General features: G+C 39.8%; 1 protein-coding gene across 1 annotated transcript; it reads right to left on the bottom strand.

Moving 5' to 3' along the window:
• Nucleotides 1–3,585: 3,585 nt before the first annotated feature.
• On the bottom strand, nt 3,586–11,500 carry LOC121395656 (phospholipase A2 inhibitor and Ly6/PLAUR domain-containing protein-like). Its single transcript, XM_041569737.1, has 5 exons — nt 11,383–11,500; nt 8,594–8,710; nt 7,035–7,184; nt 6,053–6,193; nt 3,586–4,769 (listed from the first exon to the last, which is right to left on the bottom strand). Exons 1-5 carry the CDS (start codon nt 11,432–11,434, stop codon nt 4,576–4,578), a joined length of 654 nt encoding a protein of 217 aa, XP_041425671.1. The 5' UTR covers nt 11,435–11,500; the 3' UTR covers nt 3,586–4,575.
• Between the last annotated feature and the right edge of the window lie 696 nt (nt 11,501–12,196).

Genomic DNA, 12,196 nt, shown 5'->3' with positions numbered 1-12,196 from the left:
TATCTGGACTTTTTAAGCCTTCTGTCGGGGGAAAAGATCAACATATGCACATTAAGAAACCCAGTACCAACTGAACATTGTTACAAAATTTGCAATCATTAAGGAGGATGGTAATGAGCTTGAAAGACTACAGTGACGTGCAACAAATGAAAGGATGGGGAAAGACTGTCAAGGTTGGGGTTGTTTCTCTGGAGCAATGGAAGGGATATAATTACTCTTTAAAAGTACATTAGAGGGTGTTATAGACTGATAGTGGGGGATCTTTTTACTCATAAAGAGAATCACCGTACCAGAGGCCTCCCCTTTAGACTAGAAGAAAAGAACTTTCATTTGAAGCAACGTAGGGGGTTCTTCACAGTCAGGACAGTGAGGTTGGGGAATGCACTGCCGGGTGATGTTGTGATGCTGATTCAGTTAATGACTATAAGAGGGACTTGGATGATTTCTTGGACAGACATAATATCAAAGGCTATTGTGATCTACAGGGTTATAGTTAGTTTTGTGTATGTCTGTGTATTTGTGTGTGTGTGTGTTAAGATTTTAAATTAATAAGCAGTTTTCTTTTCAACCAAAACTAACTGTATACCTGTATAAGAATTTCTGTTTCCATTTCTTCATTTAAATAATAAATTAGTTTATTAAGGGCAGATTTATTAAAGGGATCCTGTCATCGGAAAACATGTTTTTTTTCAAAATGAATCAGTTAATAGTGCTACTCCAGCAGAATTCTACACTGAAATCCATTTATCAAAAGAGCAAACAGATTTTTTTATATTCAATTTTGAAAAATGACATGGGGCTAGACATATTGTCAATTTCCCAGCTGCCCCTGGTCATGTGACTTGTGCCTGCACTTTAGGAGAGAAATGCTTTCTGGTAGGCTGCTGTTTTTCCTTCTCAATGTAACTGAATGTGTCTCAGTGGGACATAGGTTTTTACTATTGAGTGTTGTTCTTAGATCTACCAGGCAGCTGTTATCTTGTGTTAGGGAGCTGCTATCTGGTTACCTTCCCATTGTTCTGTTGTTTGGCTGCTGGGGGGAAAAAGGGAGGGGGGGGTGATATAACTCCAGCTTGCAGTACAGCAGTAAAGAGTGATTGAAGTTTATCAGAGCACAAGTCACATGACCAGGGGCAGCTGGGAAATTGACAAAATGTCTAGCCCCATGTCAGATTTCAAAATTGAATATAAAAAAATCTGTTTGCTCTTTTGAGAAATGGATTTCAGTGCAGAATTCCGCTGGAGCAGCACTATTAACTGATTCATTTTGAGAAAATGTTTTTTTCCCATGACAGTATCCCTTTAAGGTTCAAATGGTAAATTTTAGAAAAAAGATTTGTGTCAAAACTCACAAATTCAAATTTAAAAGCACCAACCCAAATGTAAATTAGAATGTGAGATTTATCACACCTCGACATGGAAATAGTTCTTATTTGAATATACAGTAGCACCCCCATTTTACATTCCCTGGATTATAGTTTTCCCTCATTTTACATTGTTGTTTTGTGGTCCCACCTATATATTATGGATTATACATTTCCCTGATTTTACATATTCCTGAATTTTATACCATTTTTTTCTGGTCCTCTGAAAAATGTAAAATGGGGGTTCTACTGTACGCCAAAGTCAATTTTCAGAGAAAAATTTGATTTGAGTTTTGATCAAATCTCCATGTGATTACGAATTTTTCTTCCCTTAAGGTGTCACTTCCACTTGTAAACTAGATATGAATCATGTGGCATCCGCCCATGTGCTGTAAAGCAGATAACAGTCAGTAAACAGTCAAGAATATAATTCTTATAATAACTACAGTTAGAGACCTGTCATATCTTGTTATCTAGGTTATTGGGGCTATAAACAGAGAGCAAGATGCCAGGGGCCAGGAGAAAGAGATATTAAATTGTTTCTTTAAAACAAACTTTTAGCGCTATTCCATAATACAGGTATGGGGCCTGTTATCCAGAATGCTCAGGGCCTGGGGTTTTCAGGATAATGGATCTTTCTGTTATTTGGATTTTCACATTGTAAGTTTACTAGAAAAATATGTAAACATAGGCTGTTTTTGCTTCCAATAAAGATTAATTATATTTTAGTTTGGATGAAGTACAAAGAGAAGAGAAAAAGGAAATCATTGTTAAAAATTTGAATTATTTGATTAAAATTGAGTCAGCCTTTCCATAATTTGGAGCTTTCTTGATAATGGATCCCATACCTTTAGTTTATTTGACTTTGTTTTTTGATTTATTACAATTCTTTTCTGCAGTTCAGGTAATTGAATTGGTATCTGTTTGTAAACAAAACTTTTTCTAAATGAATAGTGAGGAGGATAAAAGTAGAACAGGTGGAAATAAAAACACCAATCAGTACCCAAAAGGAATTCTAAGTGATTAAAGGGATGCTGCAACCTTACTGTTAATCTTGTAACAGGCTGTTCATTGATAACATTTTTTGTAGGGGGAGGTTTACATGTCCTTTAAGTACCAATGTGAACCAAGACCACTGGGTCTTCCCAGTCCCTCCCAATAATATTTCTACTTGTTCCATCACATGCCAAATCCTAGTGCCAGGCAAGCAACAGACAGTTTGGCATGAAGTGTCCCTGTGACAGATTACCCTTTCCACTTTCCTAATAATGAAATCCCCTAAAACTATAACCTGCCTTTCCTTCCTACCACTCCTCCACCCACCAGTATTAGTGACCCTGCTCCACAATTTCAGCCTGCTCCACACATGTTAGTTCAGAGCTGTGCTCCCCAGCATCTTCACCCCAAATGGAAAATCTTTTGATTTGGACAAACTGTGGACCAGCACGCCTGCCCTTATGTACCCCACTCTATTACTGGTAAGGTGACTTGTAAAGCAATGGGTGGCTAGCAATTAAAAAAAATTTTTTTCCTGGACTACTCCACCCCCCCCATTTGGTATGTTTTGTCTTTCTGCTGTCAAGGGACTCTAACACAAGTTGCATTAGCTTGTTTTTTGGTGTGACCTCAAAGCACTTGGTCATTTCATCTTCTGAGGGGTGGAGGTAAGAGCTACATTATACTGTATCTCCATAAAATTCCTAAAGGTGATATTTATTTGTTTTATCTGAATGCTTGTTACAATTTCTTTAGAAGGTGTTCTGCCTTGGAGGTTACTGCTTAGGTTTCTTGTGTCTAACATTGGTTCATATGGCTGTTGGCTTAGGCAGAAAATGTTTCATTTGTCACCAAAAGGGGAAAAAGTGCAAAACAACATTGAAAGACATTATTTTGGAATGTTCTTGTAGATTAATGAACTTGCTCTCTGGGACAGAACATGGAAATCTGCTGAAAGGCTTTATATTATCAGTACAATACTAAATTGAAACAATATGAAAAATGTCACTGTGCAAAATGTATCTCTGTGGACCAGTTGGGCATTTGATATGATTAACATCAATATTAACTTATAAGAGAAGTGGAGAATCCTGCTGTGGGCTTGGGCACATCTCCTACTAAAGATTTACATACATGTCTCTCATTCCCAGACTGACTCCAGAGAAGAACATAACACACACACTCACACACAAGGTGGTAGCAAAAAAAATGAAAGAAAAAAAAAAACTTCTGATGGATTTTATTAAAGTTCACAGATCATAACCTGTATACATAAAATACATTCATAAATGCTCACCATGTTCAATTAACAACAGGGTTTGGCCTGAAATCTATGTGGTCCCATATAAGCTGTTTCTCCTGTATTGTTCCATGTCCTCCTTTTTCTTTGGAATTGGTTCTGTTTTATTGGTGCTTTTACTGCTCTCTACCTCAACTTCACAACCTTGTCCATTGCTGTATTTAGGTCTGTTGACACCATAAGCACATGACTTGACAGAACTGCCAATTTACGGGTGTGCGTGATGTCACTAGGGTCGGACTGGGCCGGTGGAGCTGGCTCTCATGGGCCCACCGGCCAAGACCTGCTCCCTTCTTGAAGCACTATAGCTCTCCATACATCCTTCCCTTGATCCGGTCAATGCTCGACCTCCCTCTCTGGCCCCAGTCGGTGCCGCATGAAGGAATAGGTAAGAGGAGCAGAGGAGGATTGTAAAGGAATGGGGGGGGGGTGCAGAGGTGGGTTGCGGTTGGGATGGGGGGTCAGAAAGTGTTTTGTGGATGGGGAGTCAAGAGATTGTGTGGGGGCCCCTAAGGCAGCAGGCTGGTGAGCCCTGGGTCCCCATTCTGACACTGGAACAGCCTATATATAAATATGGCCCTGACTTCTCCCCATATTGCCTTCCTGAGCTTACTGTTTTGTGTGCAGACAGGGCTGATTACAACTAATAGTAAAGCTAGCACTAAAAACATATGTACATATTAGTATGAAGGAAGCAGTTGAGATCTGGAGGAGCAATGACTCTGGCTGCGGAGTTTCATCAAATAGACCCAGAAAATAAAGAAACAAACAAATGCTACTTTCATTGAAAAAAAAATAGAATTTTTAAGTGACATATAAAGGATAGTTTTACCGAATTACAACCTCTTTCATTATGCAAATAAAATGAACAGTTTTTGGAGAGAATGGCAGGTAAGAGAAAACCGCTTACAATGCTTAATACAATATTTTCATTAAAGCGATGGGGACAAGTAATAACATGATGTAGCCTTGCTGAACACCAGAGCTGCCACTAGTACATGAGATTTTGACATCCATGGAAAGTTGAGGAGTACTGATAGAATTGCTTCCGATATCACATATACTCTTAGTAGCACAGCCACGTACAGCCGTACTGAGTGATTGAGATCCTGTAGAAAAAAATATATTATGATATAGTGTAGCCACACTCCCTTCCCAGAGACTATTATCCCACTGTTACTATAGACACCATCTCTCCCTACTATACCTGCTATCCCACAGTTACACTCCCTTCCCAGAGACTATTATCCACTGTTACTATAGACACCATCTCTCCCTACTATACCTGCTATCCCACAGTCACACTCCCTTCCCAGAGACCATTATCCCACTGTTATTATAGACACCATCTCTCCCTACTATACCTGCTATCCCACAGTCACACTCCCTTCCCAGAGACTATTATCCACTGTTACTATAGGCACCATCTCTCCCTACTATACCTGCTATCCCACAGTCACACTCCCTTCCCAGAGACTATTATCCCACTGTTACTATAGACACCATCTCTCCCTACTATACCTGCTATCCCACAGCCACACTCCCTTCCCAGAGACTATTATCCACTGTTACTATAGGCACCATGTCTACCTACTATACCTGCTATCTCACAGTCACACTCCCTTCCCAGAGACTATTATCCAGTTACTATAGGCACCATCTCTACCTACTATACCTGCTATCTCACAGTCACACTCCCTTCCCAGAGACTATTATCCACTGTTACTATAGGCACCATCTCTACCTACTATACCTGCTATCCCACAGTCACACTCCCTTCCCAGAGACTATTATCCACTGTTACTATAGGCACCATCTCTCCCTACTATACCTGCTATCCCACAGTCACACTCCCTTCCCAGAGACTATTATCCACTGTTACTATAGGCACAATCTCTCCCTACTATACCTGCTATCCCACAGTCACACTCCCTTCCCAGATACTATTATCCACTGTTACTATAGGCACCATCTCTCCCTACTATACCTGCTATCCCACAGTCACACTCCCTTCCCAGAGACTATTATCCACTGTTACTATAGACACCATCTCTCCCTACTATACCTGCTATCCCACAGTTACACTCCCTTCCCAGAGACTATTATCCACTGTTACTATAGACACCATCTCTCCCTACTATACCTGCTATCCCACAGTCACACTCCCTTCCCAGAGACCATTATCCCACTGTTACTATAGACACCATCTCTCCCTACTATACCTGCTATCCCACAGTCACACTCCCTTCCCAGATACTATTATCCACTGTTACTATAGGCACCATCTCTCCCTACTATACCTGCTATCCCACAGTCACACTCCCTTCCCAGAGACTATTATCCAACTGTTACTATAGGAACAATCTCTCTATCTCAATATCATTGATTTTACCTGTTATCTTTGTAGTCTGCAGGATACACATTTTCTCCTCTCCTGTGCATTGCATGGTATCACTAGTGTAACACCAGGTTGAGTCTGCAGATATGCAACTTCGGCAGACCAGTCCATTCTGTTGAGAGTTATCAACTGGCACTTTATTTGGAGAAAAAAAATAAAGAACTCAATGTATTTGTTCCTGTTCATTTGTAATCACATAACTCATCATTTAAATCCTATAATTATTAATCCTAAATATGTTTTATTACTTTAAAGCCAGTGTTTATTTAGGGGGTGGAAGGATAAATTATCACCCCCCTACAATAAAAGGGTACTTTAATTGGGTTTAAGCAGTTTTTGCAAAGGAAAGCAACAAGGTCCCATCAAGTCAACGGACAGATTTAAATCAGGGCTTTGCAGTCTCCTAAGGGAGAAAATTGTCTCTCTCCTGATACAGACGCTATTACTGCTTGTGCTGGGTGACTTGGATTGGTGGCTTGGATCATTGAGACACTGCAGATACACTTCTCTCATGGTGGGAGATGCAGTTCTGCTGGTAGCAGATTTGGGGCCATTCTCTCTGTAAGTAGAGACATCCTAATACTCACTGGTGGAAATAATTAAATAGTGCGGATCTCAAATCTTCAGTGAGGTATGGCAGAGCATAGTAGTGATCTCTTATGGAATTCTGGATTTGAATATTGCCTTGGGGTGAGACTGGCAGGGTCCTATTTATTTAATGAAATGTGAATAACTGTTGTGGCCAAAGGGTCAATTGAGGAGTCCCCTTGACTTGTATGTTCTTTCTACTCTGTTTTCTGGGAAGTGGAACTGCTGACATGAAAAAGTAATATATATTGAGACAGTTTGAAATATTTATAGTCAAAGGAATGGGCCACCCAAGGAAGAAAAAGTGCCTTCCTGCAAAAATCTAATTTTAAAGTAAATTTAAAATATTTTTTCACAGGGAACATTGGAATGAATAAGAGACACTTACAGGTCGGCGTTGTGGGGGTGCAGTTGTCCGTAAAACAACAGGAGGTTCCTTGTTTGATTTTTGCTTGAGAAATACTGATACTTCCTTGTTTATCACACTGGCTCTGAGGTGCACAGGAGAGGGTATATATTGTACTTGCAGGTCCACCATCTGTAGGAATATACAAACAGTCTAAGGGTACCGAAGAGCTCAAAACAGGATGATTAGCATATCATATTAGCGTACTTCCCTTTAATGAATAACTTAGTAAAAGTTGGCTGTGCCTAAGACTAACCAATAGTGATTTCTCCTGCAAAATTCGAGAAATGGCAAAAAATTTGTGAAACGTGTACTTTGATTCCGGCGTCAAAATATATTTTGCCGGCATCAACAATTCAGACGCTGGCGACAATTCTGATGCCCATTAAAGTCAATGGGTGCCTAGAATTGTTGCCGGCGTCTAAATTGTCGCCGGCGTCAGAATTGTCACCAGCATTGAATATCGCTGGCAAATTTTTGCTGTAATTTCGGGAATTTATTCACCAGTGGCGAAACGCGTAAATTCGCCGCAAAATTTGCCCATCACTACTAACCAACAGTTTATCTTTCTGTATGGTTAAGCAATTCAATGTTACATTACCTGTGAGCAACATTCAGATGTAAAAAGAGTGGGGAAACAACACAAGCATAAATAAGTCTCTGGGGTGCCAAATAAGAGATGTGATTGGCCATTTGGTAGCCCCTATATGGACTGTTACCTCACATGAGGCTCTGTTTGGCAGTACACAGGGTTCTTAATAAGGATGCGCCAAATCCAGTATTCAGTTTGGGATTTGAACAAGATTCTGCCTTTTTCAGTAGGATTTGGCCAAATCCAAGTACCTGGCTGAACAGCATCCGAATCCAAAAAAAAAAACGTGACTTTTTGCCACGCAAACGAGGAAGTCACAAGTTTTTGTAACTGCCCCCTGTGAGTACAGTTCTCTTTCCCCCTCATTTCCCTTATTCACATATGCAAATTAGCATGTGAATACGATTCCTTATTCGAACTAATCTTTCACAAAGGATTCGGGAATCCTAAAAGAGTAGATTCAGTGAATCCCTAGTATTTATACAACCAAAACTTGCCTTCAAGCCTGGAATTCAAAAATAAAAACCACTGGGAGCAACATCCAAGGGGTTGGTGAGGAACATGTCGCTGACAAGCTGCAGGTTGGGGATCACTGGTCTAGAAGTTACAGACATCTCATATGAATAATTAAACTTCGAAATGCCTAGTACTTCCCTGTCTGATGTATGGTCAGCTTTAAAATTAGAGCCCACTATGAACAAGTAGAACCTTCTGTTACTACGGTACTGAGGTCCAATCTCTTCTTTGCTCCATCCTTTGCATTGTCTTCTGTTATTATCATAAATTCTACTTCTCTCTTTTGGACACAGAGTGGACTGGGGGTTTAGAGCAGCCAAGCTACAAATAAGTATACAGCTGAGATGGTGAGAATGTGCATATCCTACATATATACAATTATATATACAAACCATAACCACCATATTTATCCATAACATACTATGATACCTACATATAGTAGTTAATGTGTAAGAAGCTGCACAAACATGATCAGGAGCGCAGGTAACAAGTTGGCCTAGGCATGAAGTACTACTGGCTGACATGCAGGTCTGGCAAGAGAGTGAATGACCTAAAAAGAAAGAATTCCGACAGTCAGTAATTATTTACATTTTCATACATTTCTGGCAATATACAAAATCTATTGCATTGTTCATCAGATCTCCCATTCTCTGTCCCTTTAACAACCTTGTATATTTGTCATTACAATGAACCTTCCTCCTGTGTCTTTTAGCTCATGGCACCCAACATTGTACCCCTGTATATTTATTGCAATGGTTCTCTTGCCTCTTTATTTTTAAGTATACATACATTCACTACACTATTTTTTATTTTATTTATTTCCATCAAAGAGCTCCATTATTCAAACTGATAATGACCAGGGCTCACTTAAACTATTCTATGGGCCAGTATTCTTTTGTAATCCATGAAACCCGTTATCCAGACAGCTCCAAACTACCTAAAGGCCAACTCCCATAGAACTCTACACCGGTCCCCAAGCCATAAAAAGGTTAGGGAACGTCGTTATAGACTGAAGATGTGGGCAAAAACCCTGAAAAACTCTGGAAACCCTCATACGAGAGCTTGTCTATATGTTTCTTGTTTTCTTTATTTTTCTAATCTCCTAGTTTTGGAATGACAGGTATGGGATCTATTATTCAGAAGCTTGTTATCTAAAAAGCTCAGAATTACGGGAAGATCGTCTCCCATAGACTCCATTATGATCAAATAATTCAGCATTTTGAAAGTGATTTCCTTTTTCTCTGTAATAATAAAACAGTAACTTGTACTTGACCCCAACTAAGATATAATTAATCCTTATTGGAGGCAAAACAATTCTATTGGGTTTATTTAATGTTTAAATTATAAATATGTCATCTTAATAAATCTACAAGAATGCTACTATTCATCAATGGGGACTTTCATAAACTGTAACCTTTGTAACTCACCAGTTATCCGTTACGTAAGAATTTACCTATAAAAGCTGCTACAGACAAGGAATCATTGAAGGTGATTGTGACACAATTACAATTGTTGCTCTGTGAATCTTGTCTCTGGGTTTTGTTCTATAATAAGGTTCTGGTTAAATAAAATCATCAGCACCCCCTATCTGGAAAACCCCATTCTGTATAACAGGTTCCATGACTGTACTTTGAATCATTTTGTTAAATCCCCTATTCTTTTAACTCGGGCTATTTTTATTTCTTCCATGTGTTAGTGTGTGTTATACAGGTATGGGATCCTGTTCTGTGATAAATGATATTTATTCGTGCATCGGCCGATGCACGAATAAATATCATTTATCACAGAACAGAGTGCTGCTGCAGTTACTTCAATCCATGTGTGAGAACCTTTTGCAGAGAGGAGACAGCGTGCACCTGTGACTTCAAACAGTGATTGGTGTGAGTGTGGCTCTTTACCTTTGAATTGTACAGGTATGGGATCCATTATCCAGAAACCCATTTTCCTGAAAGCTCCGAATTACCTTTTTCTGTGTAATAATAAAACAGTAACTTGTAGTTGATCCCAACTAAGATATAATTAATCCTTATTGGAAGCAAAACCAGCCTATTGGGTTTATTTCATGTTTACATGATTTTCTAGTAGACTTAGGGAGCTAGCACACGGGCAGATTCGGGGAGATTTAGTTGCCTGGTGACTAATCACCTCTTCTGCTGGGCAACAATCTCCTCGAACTGCCGTCCCCCTGCCTGCTATAATAAGTAAACACAGGGGCGTAACTATAGAGGAAGCAGACCCTGCGGCTGCAGGGGGACCCAGGAGGTATAGAGGCCCCATGAGGCCCTAATTCATATACAATTTCAATAAATATTGGAGAAACAAGTCAATCTCTAAACATTTTGGGGGCCTGAAAAATAATTTGCTGTGGGGCCCAGTAATATCTAGTAAACATCAGCGCCAATGCACTCGCGGCGCTTCGATTTCCGAAGTCCGCCGAAGTTGCCTCATGAGGAAAGTTCGGGCGACTTCGGAAATCGAAATGGCGCTGCCGTTTTCTCATTATAGCCGACGGAAGGCAGTTCGGGGAGATTGTCGCCCCACAGAAGGGGCAATTAGTCACCATTCAACTAAATCTCCCTGAATTTGCCTGTGTGCTAGCTCCCTTAAGGTATGAAGACCAAAATTATGGAAAGATCCATTATCCAGAAAATCCCAGGTCCCAAGCATTCTGGATAACAGGTTCCATACCTGTACCCTCCATAAATAATATATTATTCTATTCTCTTGGCTGAAAATCAACAAACTCTCTTTATATAGGGCCATAAAGTTTGGTTTTGAGCAATTCTGGGTCCGTCTTCTATAACTTCCATTACATCTCCCATCATGGATACATATAAAATTCAGCTCATTATTCCTATACACTAGCCCCACCTTTTTTCCCTAACTTACAAAATTCACTCTCTACTGCAAGAATGACATTTGTACCCAAGATAACATTGTTTCCTGAACCACCCTAGAACGAAAAAGACTTTCCCTTTAATGCCGATCCATTTGCCATTCTCCTTCTATTTAAAGGAGTGTAACCACTCAGCTTTCTCCAAACCCCAAATTAGAATCTCCCCCTACAGAATCCCCAACGAGGGTGAACATTGTGAGTGATTACTGCCTTGTTCCCTGTGCAAATTCAATAATATTCACCTATAACCAAATTCACCTGAAAACTTTTAATTAGAATTACAAAAAAAAAATAAAAATATATATATATACATTTGTTGAACTTACCGGTTGCAGCCAGTGCTGAGAAGACAGAAAGAATTCCCAGGGAAAGTCTCATATTGACAGTTTGCACAGTAACCGTAACTGCCTGCACTCAGTCTCCAGTAACTGGATTCTCATCGGAAAGATTGAGTGACAAGTAAACCTGTGAATTTATACAAGTTATTAGGGTGGGGCAACAGTAAATGAGGTAAATAGGAGGTCACAAATATTGCAGATTGGCAAAAATGACTTAAAAGGAAACAACGTTACACAGAAAGTGATCCATTGTGATATCATATATTGTGTAATCTCACTTGCAGCTCCTTTTTTTATTTCTTTAGTGTTTTATTGCCTTTTAACTTTTCGCTGCTTTAAAAATTCATATGTTTCTTTGCTACAAAAATTCCGAAAAGATGTTAGAGGGCATTTACTGTACAAACACAATGCTATGCACTAAGTGCAGGTTTCACATACAAATTGCCACATTTTCCACCCAAATGAATGATGTATTCCTTCCACCCCCGAAAAAGAATCCCAAGGCATCAAGACTGTCTGCTACATTGTGTCCACTGTGCCTTATACAAAATGTATATACAAAAGCTGCTCAGTGTTGCACCTACTATGTGTGAAGAAACTGAGCCTGCACCCGACCCTGACCCACAAAACCATAACCCACACCCAACCCTAACCTGCAAAAGCTGTGTTCCTTTTGCATTTACATTAAAGGCACTTGTGTCAACGCAACGTCTTGGGGCAGATTTACTAAAGGGTGAAGTGGGAGTCACTTGCAAAAATTCGCCAGAAATCCCATCCGCAGGGACATCACCAATTTACTAAC

This window comes from Xenopus laevis, chromosome 7L (genome assembly GCF_017654675.1).
Source record: "Xenopus laevis strain J_2021 chromosome 7L, Xenopus_laevis_v10.1, whole genome shotgun sequence".
Classification (NCBI taxonomy): domain Eukaryota; kingdom Metazoa; phylum Chordata; class Amphibia; order Anura; family Pipidae; genus Xenopus; species Xenopus laevis.
Note: the sequence above shows the minus strand (reverse complement) of the source record. Positions and strands in the feature narration are given on the sequence as shown.